Source organism: Oncorhynchus kisutch, linkage group LG12 (genome assembly GCF_002021735.2).
Source record: "Oncorhynchus kisutch isolate 150728-3 linkage group LG12, Okis_V2, whole genome shotgun sequence".
Lineage (NCBI taxonomy): Eukaryota > Metazoa > Chordata > Actinopteri > Salmoniformes > Salmonidae > Oncorhynchus > Oncorhynchus kisutch.
The window spans coordinates 52302534-52318899 of record NC_034185.2 but is presented as its reverse complement, the minus strand read 5'-3'; the positions used below and the strand labels follow the sequence as shown (position 1 = coordinate 52318899).

General features: G+C 44.4%; 3 protein-coding genes across 3 annotated transcripts in view; all 3 read right to left on the bottom strand.

Moving 5' to 3' along the window:
- Positions 1-16366, bottom strand: part of LOC109901171 (zinc finger protein 16-like) — a 174268-nt gene that overhangs the window by 113045 nt on the left and 44857 nt on the right. The gene's annotated exons all lie outside the window — the stretch shown is intronic.
- Positions 5655-15490, bottom strand: LOC109901212 (uncharacterized). The gene is made up of 6 exons (XM_020497268.2): positions 14968-15490; positions 13111-13241; positions 12766-12930; positions 10682-10793; positions 10413-10534; positions 5655-8894 (listed from the first exon to the last, which is right to left on the bottom strand). The coding sequence occupies exons 1-6, from the start codon at positions 15242-15244 to the stop codon at positions 8661-8663; spliced, it is 1041 nt and encodes a 346-aa protein (XP_020352857.2). The 5' UTR covers positions 15245-15490; the 3' UTR covers positions 5655-8660.
- Positions 11494-12756, bottom strand: LOC116352789 (oocyte zinc finger protein XlCOF20-like). Its single transcript, XM_031836634.1, has one exon. It carries the CDS (start codon positions 12523-12525, stop codon positions 11755-11757), a length of 771 nt encoding a protein of 256 aa, XP_031692494.1. The 5' UTR covers positions 12526-12756; the 3' UTR covers positions 11494-11754.

The following is a 16366-nucleotide window of genomic DNA, read 5'->3' as shown; positions in this document are numbered from 1 at the left end:
ACATTTATTGGATATTTCAAACTTTTTTAACAAATCAAAAACTGAAAAATTGGGCGTGCAAAATTATTCAGCCCCCTTAAGTTAATACTTTGTAGCGCCACCTTTTGCTGCGATTACAGCTGTAAGTCGCTTGGGGTATGTCTCTATCAGTTTTGCACATCGAGAGACTGACATTTTTTCCCATTCCTCCTTGCAAAACAGCTCGAGCTCAGTGAGGTTGGATGGAGAGCATTTGTGAACAGCAGTTTTCAGTTCTTTCCACAGATTCTCGATTGGATTCAGGTCTGGACTTTGACTTGGCCATTCTAACACATGGATATGTTTATTTTTGAACCATTCCATTGTAGATTTTGCTTTATGTTTTGGATCATTGTCTTGTTGGAAGACAAATCTCCGTCCCAGTCTCAGGTCTTTTGCAGACTCCATCAGGTTTTCTTCCAGAATGGTCCTGTATTTGGCTCCATCCATCTTCCCATCAATTTTAACCATCTTCCCTGTCCCTGCTGAAGAAAAGCAGGCCCAAACCATGATGCTGCCACCACCATGTTTGACAGTGGGGAATGTGTGTTCAGGGTGATGAGCTGTGTTGCTTTTACGCCAAACATAACGTTTTGCATTGTTGCCAAAAGGATCAATTTTGGTTTCATCTGACCAGAGCACCTTCTTCCACATGTTTGGTGTGTCTCCCAGGTGGCTTGTGGCAAACTTTAAACAACACTTTTTATGGATATCTTTAAGAAATGGCTTTCTTCTTGCCACTCTTCCATAAAGGCCAGATTTGTGCAATATACGACTGATTGTTGTCCTATGGACAGAGTCTCCCACCTCAGCTGTAGATCTCTGCAGTTCATCCAGAGTGATCATGGGCCTCTTGGCTGCATCTCTGATCAGTCTTCTCCTTGTATGAGCTGAAAGTTTAGAGGGACGGCCAGGTCTTGGTAGATTTGCAGTGGTCTGATATTCCTTCCATTTCAATATTATCGCTTGCACAGTGCTCCTTGGGATGTTTAAAGCTTGGGAAATCTTTTTGTATCCAAATCCGGCTTTAAACTTCTTCACAACAGTATCTCGGACCTGCCTGGAGTGTTCCTTGTTCTTCATGATGCTCTCTGCGCTTTTAACGGACCTCTGAGACTATCACAGTGCAGGTGCATTTATACGGAGACTTGATTACACACAGGTTGATTGTATTTATCATCATTAGTCATTTAGGTCAACATTGGATCATTCAGAGATCCTCACTGAACTTCTGGAGAGAGTTTGCTGCACTGAAAGTAAAGGGGCTGAATAATTTTGCACGCCCAATTTTTCAGTTTTTGATTTGTTAAAAAAGTTTGAAATATCCAATAAATGTCGTTCCACTTCATGATTGTGTCCCACTTGTTGTTGATTCTTCACAAAAAATACAGTTTTATATCTTTATGTTTGAAGCCTGAAATGTGGCAAAAGGTCGCAAAGTTCAAGGGGGCCGAATACTTTCGCAAGGCACTGTATTTAACCCTTATTTTACCTGGTAAGTTTACTGAGAACACATTCTCATTTACAGCATCAACCTGGGGAATAATTACAGGGGAGAGGAGGGGGGATGACTGAGCCAATTGTAAGCTGAGGGGTTAACACCCCTACTCTTACGATAAGTGCCATGGGATATTTAGTGACCACAGAGAGTCAGGACACCCGTTTAACGTCCCATCCGAAAGACAGCACCCAACAGAGGGCAATGCCTAAGGCAGTGGAAAGGGTGCTCCTGCTGGCCACTTCCAGCAGCATCTGCTCTCCCATCCAGGTGTAACGGATGTGAAATGGCTAGCTAGTTAGCGGTGGTGCGCTCTAATTAGCATTTCAATCGGTAAAAGTCACTTGATCTGAGACCTTGAAGTAGTGGTTCCCCTTGCTCTGCAAGGGCCACAGCTTTTGTGGAGTGATGGGTAACGATGCTTCGTGGGTGACTGTTGTTGATGTGTGCAGAGGGTCCCTGGGTCGTGCCCGGGTATGGGCGAGGGGACGGTCTAAAGTTATTTTTATTGATTTATTTCACCTTTATTTAACCAGGTAGGCAAGTTGAGAACAAGTTCTCATTTACAATTGTGACCTGGCCAAGATAAAGCAAAGCAGTTCGACAGATACAACGACACAGAGTTACACATGGAGTAAAACAAACATACAGTCAATAATACAGTATAAACAAGTCTATATACAATGTGAGCAAATGAGGTGAGAAGGGAGGTAAAGGCAAAAAAGGCCATGGTGGCAAAGTAAATACAATATAGCAAGTAAAACAATGGAATGGTAGTTTTGCAATGGAAGAATGTGCAAAGTAGAAATAAAAATAATGGGGTGCAAAGGAGCAAAATAAATAAATTAATTCAATACAGTTGGGAAAGAGGTAGTTGTTTGGGCTAAATTATAGGTGGGCTATGTACAGGTGCAGTAATCTGTGAGCTGCTCTGACAGTTGGTGCTTAAAGCTAGTGAGGGAGATAAGTGTTTCCAGTTTCAGAGATTTTTGTAGTTCGTTCCAGTCATTGGCAGCAGAGAACTGGAAGGAGAAAGAATTGGTTTTGGGGGTGACTAGAGAGATATACCTGCTGGAGCGTGTGCTACAGGTGGGAGATGCTATGGTGACCAGCGAGCTGAGATAAGGGGGGACTTTACCTAGCAGGGTCTTGTAGATGACATGGAGCCAGTGGGTTTGGCGACGAGTATGAAGCGAGGGCCAGCCAACGAGAGCGTACAGGTCGCAATGGTGGGTAGTATATGGGGCTTTGGTGACAAAACGGATTGCACTGTGATAGACTGCATCCAATTTGTTGAGTAGGGTATTGGAGGCTATTTTGTAAATGACATCGCCAAAGTCGAGGATTGGTAGGATGGTCAGTTTTACAAGGGTATGTTTGGCAGCATGAGTGAAGGATGCTTTGTTGCGAAATAGGAAGCCAATTCTAGATTTAACTTTGGATTGGAGATGTTTGATATGGCTCTGGAAGGAGAGTTTACAGTCTAACCAGACACCTAAGTATTTGCACGTGTCCACACAAATTTCTGCTTGAAAAAGCTAGCCTTGGCTTTTCTAACTGCCTGTGTATAATGGTTTCTGGCTTCCCTGAACAGCTGTATATCACGGGGGCTGTTCGATGCTAATGCAGAACGCCATAGGATGTTTTTGTGTTGGTTAAGGGCAGTCAGGTCTGGGGAGAACCAAGGGCTATATCTGTTCCTGGTTCTAAATTTCTTGAATGGGGCATGTTTATTTAAGATGGTTAGGAAGGCATTTAAAAAAATATCCAGGCATCCTCTACTGACGGGATGAGATCAATATCCTTCCAGGATACCCCGGCCAGGTCGATTAGAAAGGCCAGCTCGCTGAAGTGTTTCAGGGAGCGTTTTACAGTGATGAGTGGAGGTCGTTTGACCGCTGACCCATTACGGATGCAGGCAATGAGGCAGTGATCGCTGAGATCTTGGTTGAAGACAGCAGAGGTGTATTTAGAGGGGAAGTTGGTTAGGATGATATCTATGAGGGTGCCCGTGTTTAAGGCTTTGGGGAGGTACCTGGTAGGTTCATTGATAATTTGTGTGAGATTGAAGGCATCAAGTTTAGATTGTAGGATGGCTGGGGTGTTAAGCATGTTCCAGTTTAGGTCGCCTAGCAGCACGAGCTCTGAAGATAGATGGGGGGCAATCAGTTCACATATGGTGTCCAGAGCACAGCTGGGGGCAGAGGGTGGTCTATAGCAGGCGGCAACGGTGAGAGACTTGTTTTTAGAGAGGTGGATTTTTAAAAGTAGAAGTTCAAATTGTTTGGGTACAGACCTGGATAGTAGGACAGAACTCTGCAGGCTATCTTTGCAGTAGATTGCAACACCGCCCCCTTTGGCAGTTCTATCTTGTCTGAAAATGTTGTAGTTTGGAATTAAAATGTCTGAATTTTTGGTGGTCTTCCTAAGCCAGGATTCAGACACAGCTAGAACATCCGGGTTGGCAGAGTGTGCTAAAGCAGTGAATAGAACAAACTTAGGGAGGAGGCTTCTAATGTTAACATGCATGAAACCAAGGCTATTACGGTTACAGAAGTCCTCAAAAGAGAGCGCCTGGGGAATAGGAGTGGAGCTAGGCACTGCAGGGCCTGGATTCACCTCTACATCGCCAGAGGAACATAGGAGGAGTAGAATAAGGGTGTGGCTAAAAGCAATAAGAATTGGTCGTCTAGAACGTCTGGAACAGAGAGTAAAAGGAGGTTTCTGGGGGCGATAAAATAGCATCAAGGTATAATGTACAGACAAAGGTATGGTAGGATGTGAATACAGTGGAGGTAAACCTAGGTATTGAGTGATGAAGAGAGAGATATTGTCTCTAGAAACATCATTGAAACCAGGAGATGTCATTGCATGTGTGGGTGGTGGAACTAATAGGTTGGATAAGGTATAGTGAGCAGGACTAGAGGCTCTACAGTGAAATAAGCCAATAAACACTAACCAGAACAGCAATGGACAAGACATATTGACATTAAGGAGAGGCATGCTTAGTCGAGTGATCAAAATGGTCCAGTGAGTGGAGATGTTGGTTGGGGGTCACGGCGATTTAGACAGCTAGCCAGGCCATCGGTAGCAAGCTAGCATAGGATGGAGGTCTGTTGTTAGCCACCTCTTGCGTTCCGTCAGTAGATTAGTGTGGTTCCGTGTGGTAGAGGGGATTAATCCAAATCACACAACAACAACAAAAATAAAAACAATAGATATAGTTATAGAGGCCCAAGAAGAAAACATAATAATAATAATAAAAATAAATAAATTGTCCGATTGTCTATTCAGATAGCAGCCGGTAAGACAGCTAACGGTTAGCAGGCCGCAGATGGGCGTTCAGGTAACGTCGCGACGGAGGAGCCAGCCGGATCTCCTTCGGGTAGATAACGTCGGCAGTCCAGTTGTGAAGGCCCGGTGGGGCTCCGCGTAGGCAGTAAAACGGGTCCGGATAGGTGACTGCAGCCCAGGAGTGATTGATGGAACTCAGGAGTGATTGACGGAGCTGGCTAGCTCCGGAATAATTGATGTTTGCTCCGGAATCGACGAAAGCCGATAGTCACACGGATAGCAGCTAGCTAGCTGTGAGATCCGGGTATGAATGTCCAGAGAGCAGTTGAAATCCAGGGACATGGAGAGAAAAATTGGTCCGGTATGTTCCGTTCCGAGCCGCGCTGCGCCGCGCCGTACAAAACTGGCGATAGATTTTCGAGCTAAAGGATAGCTGATGACCACAAACCGTGGTTAGCTGAATACTAACGATTTGCCAGTAAAGAAGCTAACTAGCTTCTGAACTAGCTTCTGATTAGCTTCTGGGCTAGCTTCTGGCTAGTTTCTGGCTAGCTTCTTGGAGTTTCTGGCTAGCTTCTTGGAGGATTATAGATTTGAGGTAAATAATACTTTTTTATAAATATAAATTGGTGAGGCGGGTTGTAGGAGAGTGTTTTGAAGATGAGTTGATGGAAAATAAAAATAAAATGTATGTGAAAAAAGTTGTAAATATATATATACAGTGCCTTGCGAAAGTATTCGGCCCCCTTGAACTTTGCGACCTTTTGCCACATTTCAGGCTTCAAACATAAAGATATAAAACTGTATTTTTTTGTGAAGAATCAACAACAAGTGGGACACAATCATGAAGTGGAACGACATTTATTGGATATTTCAATCTTTTTTAACAAATCAAAAACTGAAAAATTGGGCGTGCAAAATTATTTGGTGGTTGAAGATATCCCTCTAGTGGAGTGGGGGATGTGCTTTGGCAAAGTGGGTGGGGTTATATCCTTCCTGTTTGGCCCTGTCCGGGGGTATCATCGGATGAGGCCACAGTGTCTCCTGACCCCTACTGTCTCAGCCTCCAGTATTTATGCTGCAGTAGTTTATGTGTCGGGGGGCTAGGGTCAGTTTGTTATATCTGGAGTACTTCTCCTGTCTTATCCGGTGTCCAGTGTGAATTTAAGTATGCTCTCTCTAATTCTCTTCTTTCTTTCTCTCGGAGGAACTGAGCTCTAGGACCATGCCTCAGGACTACCTGGCATGATGACTCCTTGCTGTCTTTGGCCTTTCTAGGGAGTTTTTCCTAGCCACCGTGCTTCTACACCTGCATTGCTTGCTGTTTGGGGTTTTAGGCTGGGTTTCTGTACAGCACTTTGAGATATCAGCTGATGTAAGAAGGGCTATATAAATGCATTTGATTTGAGGGATGTGGTTGGAAAAATGTAACTGCTCTCAAATTCATAGGTAAAGCTATGGATGCAAGAACTGACCATCCACTTGGGCTCCAGAGTGGTGCAGTGGTCTAAGGCACCGCATCTCAGTGCAAGATGCGTCACTACAGTCTCTGGTTCGAATCCAGACTGTATCACATCCAGCCATGATTGGGAATCTCATAGGGCAGTGCACAATTGGCCCAGCATTGTCTGGGTTTGGCTGGGGTAGGTGTCACAAATTATGCTTGGTTTTTAATCAATTTCAACCAAATTAAAAATAAAAAAATTTATTAATACAAGAGTTACCGGCATAAAAAGCACGTATTTTCTCTTGTTCCATGAGTATAAATGCAATCTGTGTCACGGCTGGATAAGTTGCACTTCCGCTCACAAAATCCATGCCATTACCAAGTGAGTTACAACTAAGACCTGCTTTTCATTGGTCTTAAATATCTCGATATGCGCTGCATGAAAGTGTCACTTTTGCACATGTTTTCAAGGACACACCTTAAATATTGCCACTCCTCCCACCTCAGAGCTAGTGAGCTGAGATTAGTCAGGTCAATTGCTGAACCTTGCGCATGTGTTGGAAAATGCCAGTGTCAGTTTTTACATACTCAAATTGCAAACTAACCTGTACTTGCCCTGCCATAACGCCAGCCGGAAATAGAGCCCCACATCTCCTATGATCAGTATCTTTCAAGCTGAGAGCAGACTTGTTTAGAAAGAAAAGTGTGTTCGCAAGAATAGAGTAGAAAATAATAGAATGACTTTATTCCATCTACATCACCTCAGTAAGGTAAATATTAAACTGTCCTTGTTCTAGTCTAGGTTGTTCTTGCCTAGGTACTGTCTCTCTAAAAACAGGTACTTACACAATCCTATTTCAAATGACAAATTAACAAAAGGTTAATGAGTGGTTAATTGTCCTCTTACCCAGTGGTGAAGTGGTGCCCAAAAAATTCCCAAACAGGAAGAAAAGGTGCCCTGTGTAATTAATGTAATGTGAAAGTGACATACACTCTAAATGACCTAAAATAATAGAATCCATATTGGTCTTTCACAGTCAGGCCAAAACGTAGATGGAAAGAGGCCTCATTACTGTATCCATGCCATTATGGGCAGCACCACTGAGCCTATCTCCATTTTGAAGTAGCCAATTTTATTCCTCACGATTGCACAAAGTTCTTTTCCCACAAATTGAATTTTGAATCATTTGCGCATAGGCTTAACACTGTGTGCACGTTGCGAAAATGTGACGAAATAATAGTTTAGCAACATTGTAAGATAAACATTCTAGATCTGTTCCATCAGCCTTATTGACACAGGGTATACCTCCACTACACTACTTTGATATGCATCGTGGGGATTAAGAAGTGAGTATACTAATTGCCCACTGGCGTTCTGCCCACCTCCAGAATGCCACTGCTCTTACTCCAGGTCACTTCACATGATAGCTGAAGTATGGTCCCCTGTGTACATCTTCACATTTTTAGTTATTTAACTAGGCAAGTCAGTTAAGAACAAATTCTTATTTACAATGACTGCATACCCCGGCCAAATCCTAACCCAGACGACGCTCGGCCAATTGTGCGCCGCCGTATGGGCCTCCCAATCACGGCCGGTTGTGATACAGCCTGGAATCAAACCAGGGTCTGTAGTGATGCCTCTAGCACTGAGATGCAGTGCTTTAGACCGCTGCGCCACTCGGGAGCCCTCTCTAGCCACACTGCTCCGATTTCTCCACATTGTGGACACTCCTATGTCTGATAAGGCTACTCCGGAAGGAGAAGCTCTTGTAACATAGTTTGCACTTGAAGGGCCTCTCCTTGGTGTGAACGGTCTGGTGCTCCTTCACATAGTTTGCCTCAGCGAAGCACTTCCCACATGTGGAACAGGCGTAATGCTTGTCAGCGTCTGTCCTAACGCTCGGCCTCCCACGTTGTGACCCAATGACACCAGAGGAGGTAGAAGCAGGAGCGACCACCCTCAGGTGGTTAGTCTTTGAGCTCCCTCCTTGACCTCTAGCCATTGTTTGGGTGTTGTTGGGATTGTGTGCTGTGTTATAGGCTAGGTACCGCTTGTGGTGAACGCCCATCCTGACCTTGTCTGTATTAGTGGGGTAACCATGAGGTAACTGAGGAAGGCTAGACCCAGGTCCAGGCTTTCTATGAACCCAGTCACCAGGCATTAGAGGAGACTCTGAAGGAGAAGACAGACCTGCTGATAGACTACCACCAGGGGAGTCTCCCACCACTCTCTATGAAGGCTGAAGCCCAGGGTGACCTGCTCTGTTCATTGTGGATACTGTGGTGTTTGTATCATAGGAACAGGAGGGTCTATCTCTATCAGCCCCAGACCCTGCTTCATCCCTGCACTGAGACTGTGAAGAGAAGGGTCTGGGCTGCAGACTGGATCCCTGACTGGAACCTCTATCTCTCTGATGACCACCAGGACTGAGGTTGTTCAGTCCACTGGTTGTGTTTTGTGTGGTGGTGGAGTCTCTGTCCCTCGTGGTTCGGTCCTTGTTCCGACTCTGGAAGGAAGAGTGATGGCCCCTGATCTATGGTTCTGATCCGGGGCCATGGTTTGTGACCAGCCACCTCAGAGGTCCAGTATTTCCAGCCAGCAACACCGGATATCAGCAGGTCCTCATGGACTGCAGACTTTAAACACAAATTGAACAGAAAAGTATAACGTTTTACATAAGAAACTTTGCAGTACACACAAAAATATGACATTATAAAATGTTTACCACAGTCTAGCCCGTATCATTGTGATTCAATTTGTAAAAAAAATATATATATATTTTACCACCTTAGTTAAGAACAAATTCTTATTTTCAATGACGGCCTAGAAACAGTGGGTTAACTGCCTGTTCAGGGGCAGAATGACAGATTTGTAGCTTGTCAGCTCTGGGATTTGAACTTGCAACCTTGGAGCCATTGGAGTGTATTATAAATACATAAATATAAATAATGTCCATATGTGTTGATTAAAAAACATGTATAATGTTTTGTTCCACTGAGATAAGGGAAACTCAGTCGCAGCAATTATTTAAAAAATTGTCTCTCAATTTTGTAATTCAGTTCAACAAAATAAATGGTCATACAGTTAAATCTAGAACCTTCACTTTGATAGAATACATTTTTAAATATTTTGAGGGAAAAATGTAATAAGACACTTGGTATTTCACCAGAAACCACAGCATCAAACAGGACAAGGTTCTCACTTTTCATCAGTGAAGCATTTTTACAGACACCATCACACCAACCATCACCATATCATCTACTCTGCCTCATCATACACATTATTTCCTCACTTCCCTACTACATACAAAACCAACAGAATTAATTACAAACTAACTAATACTATATTACATGTCACTATACATGGGCCGTGTGCATTTTCTGCTGGTGTATCCTGAGATAGCTCCTCTCTGAGAACCTCTTCCTGCAATGTGTACAGGTGAACGGCCTCTCTCCCTTGTGGACATTCAGGTGGATCTTCAGATGGTGCTGGTGGGAGAACCTCTTCTCACAGTGAGGGCAGCTGTAGGATTTCTCCCCTGTTTGGACCCTCTGGTGCCTCTTCAGGTTGGATGTGTCTGGTAAACTGGCCCGGCACAGGTGGCACCCGAATGGTTTCTCCCCCTTGTCCATCCTCTGGTAGATCTCCACCTGCTTGGGGAAACTGAAGGCTTTCCCACAGAACGAACACAGGATGTGCTTCTCCTTGCCACTATATTTGCTGATAGCACTACTACTGTAATTTGTCAATGGGCTTGTCTGAGGTCTGGTTTAACATTAGGAGAGTGTGAGGAGGATGAAGGCCAGGGAGTGTCTGTGTTGTTGCAGGGTCCATGTTCCAGTTGATAGATCCTATAGAAAGCAGGCTGAAGGCAGCACCTGTTAGGGGGTTAACCTGAGGCACCATCAGTCTCTCTGAATCTATAGGAGCAGGATGGAGCATCGCTAGCTGAGTCTGTGTCTGTTCTCTTCTGCTGCATATGGACACCTCCCTGTCTCTGCAGACCAGATCTACACCTCGCCCTGTTCTCAGCTAATCTGTTGTCATGGAGACTAAGTTTGGTTTGTTGTTTTGTGTTCGTCAGTCTGTTTCTGGTTGTGGTTAACAGTGTTGTTCCCCAGCCCAGAGTTGAGGATGCTGTCCCATCCACTGACCTCCACTATGTTGCCTTTGGTCCCTGCTTGCTCGATGATGTTGTCCCCTGGGCCCTTGGCTGCACCTGTATGGTAATCCAATATGGCCGCCCAGTCGCCTCTGTTATCCTCCAGCCAACCGCCTCCAGGAAGAGTTTAGAAAATAGACTTTACAAACATGGCAGAGAACTCTACATTTGGATTTTTATGTCATCAATAATAGCCAGGTGCATCACTATTCCCATTGAAGATCTATTACTGTATGTAGGTTATATGTATTTCTCCCTTACCTTGCTCCCCCATCTTTAGTCCACTCAGCAGGTCAATGTTCTCTGGTCTGTCTTCTATTGTCTCCTCTTTGACCAGCAGCAGATCAGGCTTCCCATCATCCATGTCTACTGACTGTAAGAGATACAGAGTGAGAGGATGTTGGATCAAGAAATCTGATATGAATACCCTGCTATGGAGCATCTTCTGATTGGACAATGAGTAATTAATCAAGACTGATGGTAGGCTTTGTTACTTTGGTCCCAGCTCTCTGCAGGTCATTCACTAGGTCCCCCCCGTGTGGTTCTGGGATTTTTTCTCACCGTTCTTGTGATAATTTTGACCCCACGGGGTGAGATCTTGCGTGGAGCCCCAGATCGAGGGAGAGTATCAGTGGTCTTGTATGTCTTCCATTTCCTAATAATTGCTCCCACAGTTGATTTCTTCAAACCAAGCTGCTTACCTATTGCAGATTCAGTCTTCCCAGCCTGGTGCAGGTCTATAATTTTGTTTCTGGTGCCCTTTGACAGCTCTTTGGTCTTGGCCATAGTGGAGTTTGGAGTGTGACTGTTGTGGACAGGTGTCTTTTATACTGATAATAAGTTCAAACAGGTGCCATTAATACAGGTAACGAGTGGAGGACAGAGGAGCCTCTTAAAGAAGAAGTTACAGGTCTGTGAGAGCCAGAAATCTTGCTTGTTTGTAGGTGACCAAATACTTATTTTCCACCATAATTTGCAAATAAATTCATTAAAAATCCTACAATGTGATTTTCTGGATTTTTTTTTCTCATTTTGTCTGTCATAGTTGAAGTGTACCTATGATGAAAATTACAGGCCTCATCTTTTTAAGTGGGAGAACATGCACAATTGGTGGCTGACAAAATTATTTTTTGCCCCACTGTATATGCATTATATATCACACAATGTCTGGATGCAATATTCTACTGAGGAATATTCAACACTGAAATCTGTAACTCTCGTTATACCAAATGAGTCCGTGGGTCTTTTCTGCTGACAATAAATGAATATTTCTCTTTAATGCAGGGTTTCATCTAAACATCAGAAGCTATCGAGTGGAATGGTTACTTTTCATGTTATAGAGTGGAATGTTTTTTCTGCTGGTGTATCCTGAGGTAGCTCCTCTCGGAGAACCGCTTCCCGCAGTGCGTACAGGCAAACGGCCTTTCTCCTGTGTGGACCTTCAGGTGCGTCTTCAGCTGGTGCTGGCGAGAGAACCTCTTCTCACACTGGGGGCAACTGTAGGGTTTCTCCCCTGTGTGGACCCTCTGGTGCCTCTTCAGGCTGCAGGCCTGGGCGAAGCGCATGTGACACTGGGGACAGCTGAACGGTTTCTCCCCTGTGTGGACCCTCCGGTGGATCTCCACCTTCTGGGGGCAGCTGAAGCCTTTGTTACAGAACATGCAGAGGAACCTCTTCTCTTTACTATTGCCTGATGTGGCTCCCCCTCCCTGAACCTGGGCTCTAGTCGTGTCGTTTGAGTTCAATACCTGATCGAAAAGGACGAGGCTATGTGAATCAGAAGGCCCCATCGAAGTGGACTCTGGGTCGCGATCCTTGAACGTGTGTAAAAGGGAGTGGGTGGCAACATTTAGATTTGTCTGTAAGTTTCTCCTGTAATCAAATAAATCTCTGCCCTGTGAGTTTCCGTCCCCTAGGTGACTATCTGCATTCCGTGTAGGAGGAACGTCACCCTCCACTTTCACAGTCACTTCATCTACAATCAGACCCTCCCCTTTCTTATCTAGGCACCCTTCAGAGTACACACTACTACTGTACCGGTTCCAGTCCCCTCTAGACAGATCAGTCTGTGTCTCTAAACCCAAGGATATGTTGATAGGGTCCATCTCTGTGGTGTAAGAACAAGATGGATCATCACCGCTAGTGTCGAACGCGTCACCATCCCCACAGGAATGAACCGTCCTCTGGTGAAATACCGGTAAATACTCTGAACCGGCAGTTGGATGACAGCACAGTCTCCCAAACCCGCGTCTCTCTGGGTTTGATATGTGGTCAGCTCCTGTGTGTACAGTTAAAGTCTTGGTGTCTGACTCTGACTTGAGGATGGCGTTCGGCGTTCCACTGACCTCCGTGATGAGGCATTGTGTCCTGGACTGCACTGGGGTGGTGGTGGGGTCCTCATTGGCTACAGGGGGCGCTCCAGACTGGATGTCTCTGTTGTGCAGTGGGTCCTCCACTCCTTCAAACCTCTCCAGCTTGACCCCAGGACCTGCAGCCTCTTTATCTGCAGACTAACACAATAAGAGGGGTTATTAACAGTACTTCGTAGGGAAGTCTCACAAGTTCCCCTATGACAGGTAAATGAGGATGTACTGTACATGTCAGCAAGTGAATAACTGAGGGGAGCCCTACTGAAATAAACAGGCACATTTGATTTACAAAGTAACTCTCATTCTTTATGCACCACTAACCTCGATCCCAATAAAGTACTGGGTTGAGGTTACACTCCCCTCATCAACAGTGATCGGTTGGTCATCTCTCCATGTATTGTGTCCCGCTGGCTTCACAAAGCTCCTGTGGCCTCCAGTGAGATGTCCTTCAACTGAGAGTGGGGGGAAAGTGGTGGTTAGGTTAGATACTGTAAATGCTCAAGGCTACATTGTACAGTCGTGGCCAAAAGTTTTGAGAATGACACCAATATTAATTTTCAAAGTTTGCTGCTTCAGTGTCTTTAGATATTTTTGTCAGATGTTACTATGGAATACTGAAGTATAATTACAAGCATTTCATAAGTGTCAAAGGCTTTTATTGACAATTACATGAAGTTGATGCAAAGAGTCAATATTTGCAGTGCTGACCCTACTTTTTTAAGACCTATGCAATTCGCCCTGGCATGCTGTCAATTATCTTCTGGGCAACATACTGACTGATGGCATCCCATTCTTGCAGTTTGTCAGAATTTGTGGGTTTTTGTTTGTCTACCCGCCTCTTCAGGAACGACCACAAGTTCACAATGGGATTAAGGTCTGGGGAGTTTCCTCACCATGGACCCAAAATATCAATATTTTGTTCCCCGAGCCACTTTTGCCTAATGGCAAGGTGCTCCATCATGCTGGAAAAGGAATTGTTCGTCACCAAACTGTTCCTGGATGGTTGGGAGAAGTTGCTCTCGGAGGATGTGTTGGAACAAAGCTTTTTTTCCGGACACCCCAAACAATTGGAAAGGGGATTCATCAGAGAAAATTACTTTACTCCAGTCCTAGGCAGTCCAATCCCTGTACCTTTTTCTAAATATCAGTCTGTCCCTGATGTTTTTCCTGGAGAAAAGTGGCTTCTTTGCTGCCCTTCTTGTGAAGAAGGCTTCAGGGTGCCCAAGAAAGTCCAGCAAGCGCCAGGACTGTCTCCTAAAGTTGATTCAGCTGCAGGATCGGGTCACCACCAGTACAGAGCTTGCTTAGGAATGGCAGCAGGCAGGTGGGCGTGCATCTGCACGCACAGTGAGGCGAAGACTTTTGGAGGATGACCTGGTGTCAACAATTGAACCGCTCTCCTTGAAGATCCGATAAATTATTGATTTAGGTGCAATCTTACTGGCAGCAATATCCTTGCCTGTGAAGCCCTTTTTCTGCAAAGCAATGATGACAGCACGTGTTTCCTTGCAGGTAACCACGGTTGACAGAGGAAGAACAATTGATTCCAAGCACCACCCTCCTTTTGATGCTTCCAGTTTGTTATTTTAACTCAGTCAGCATGACAGAGTGATCTCCAACCTTGTCCTTGTCAACACTCACACTTCTGTGTCAACGAGAGAATCACTGACATGATGTCAGCTGGTCCTTTTGTGGCAGGGCTGAAATGCAGTGGAAATGTTTTTGGGGGATTCAGTTTATTTGCATGGCAAAGAGGGACTTTGTAATTGATTGCAATTCATCTGTTCACTCTTCATGACATTCTGGAGTATATGCAAATTGCCATCAGACAAACTGAGACAGCAGACTGAAAATTAATATTTGTGTCATTCTCAAAACCTTTGGCCACGACTGTACACTATTGTCACTGTCAACAATTGGCAAGGATGTAAGGTAACATGTCTCATAAATAAATAGTATATCAATAAGTTATCAATATACTATATTATGTTCCATGCATCACATTGTTTTCATTGAGTAAATAATAAGAAATGCAGTAAAACAATAATCTGGTTATAATATGATTGTGTCTTTGCACATAATTTGGGGAACTATCCCCCCAAAAATCCTAGACCCAATTATGGGTGCAGGGGGAAAAGGGGGACGGGCCGCAAAGTCTCGGCCTGCTGCTAAATGTACCTCTTGCCATTCCTCTGTATCGATCGAGGATCTTGACACTACTGGGACGACTGGCGAGGCCGCGCTCTCGCGTTGTCCTCTCTGCGCGCTCCCGTGCCACTTTCATTTCCAGTAGTTTCCTCCGCAATGCCCTGTTTTCTTTCTGGCTTTGAGTTATTTCCAAACGAAACACTGCATAGTCGTCGTCTACGAGTTTACAGATTTCTGCCACGGCTGCATTCGCTAGCACCTCCATGATGGAGGCTATTTGAGTGTGAAAAACCATACAGCTAGACATTGTTAGCTAACGTTAGCAGCTAACTAGCGTTACCTAGATAACATGTATCAACCTGTCTCCAACGCGAATTAAACACTACATGGGGTAAATATGTGACGCTGTGCAGTTAAATTAGTCATATTTTGAGTTCCAGGGTGTTAATAAAGGTTGCAGTAACAACAGTAAAAACGCAAACTTGGAAATTCTTCTTGGTCACGTCTTTGTGTGATTTTCCGGCAGACGAGACGCTGTGTTGCGTATTGCTGCCTGTCACAGGTCGGAGTGTGAATTACACTTTTGTAACAAAAAGAGGAGTTAAAAAGGGAAGTGAAAAGTAAATCGCACCACCATCTAACCCTACACATATACACCACTATACCCCCAAAACCAACCACCCCTATCCCCACTACTTTAGCCCTACCAGATCCTACTCTAGGAGAACAGTCTGGGTGGAACATATTCTCTTTAAAGTGGTCCTGTGGACAGATACTCCAATCTCCGCTGTGGAGCTTTGCAGCTCCTTCAGGGTTATATTTGGTGTCTTTGTTGTCGCTCTGATTAATGCCATCCTTGCCTGGTCTGTGAGTTTTGGTGGGCGACCCTCTCTTGGCAGGTTTGTCATGGTGACATATTCTTTCAATTTTTTATAGGTGCTCCATGGGATGTTCAACTTTTCTAATATTTTTTTTTATAACCCAACCCTGATCTGTACTTCTCCACAACTTTGTCCCTGACCTGTTTGGAGAGCTCATTGGTCCTCATGGTGCCCCTTGCTTAGTGGTATTGCAGACTCTGGGGCCTTTCAGAACAGGTGTATATATACTGAGATCATGTGACACTTAGATTGCACACAGGTGGACTTTACTTAAGTAATTATGTTACTTCTGAAGGTAATTGGTTGTACCAGATCTTATTTAGGGGCTTCATAGAAAAGGGGGTGAATACATATGCACAGACCACTTTTCCGTTTTTTTTTTTTTGTAGAAAAATGTTTTAAAAAATCATTTCACTTCACCAATTTGGACTTTTTTTTGCGTATGTCCATTACATGAAGTCCAAATAAAAAGGCATTTACATTACAGGTTGTAATGCAGCAAAATAGGAAAAACGCCAAGGGTGATGAATATTTTTGCAAGGCACTGT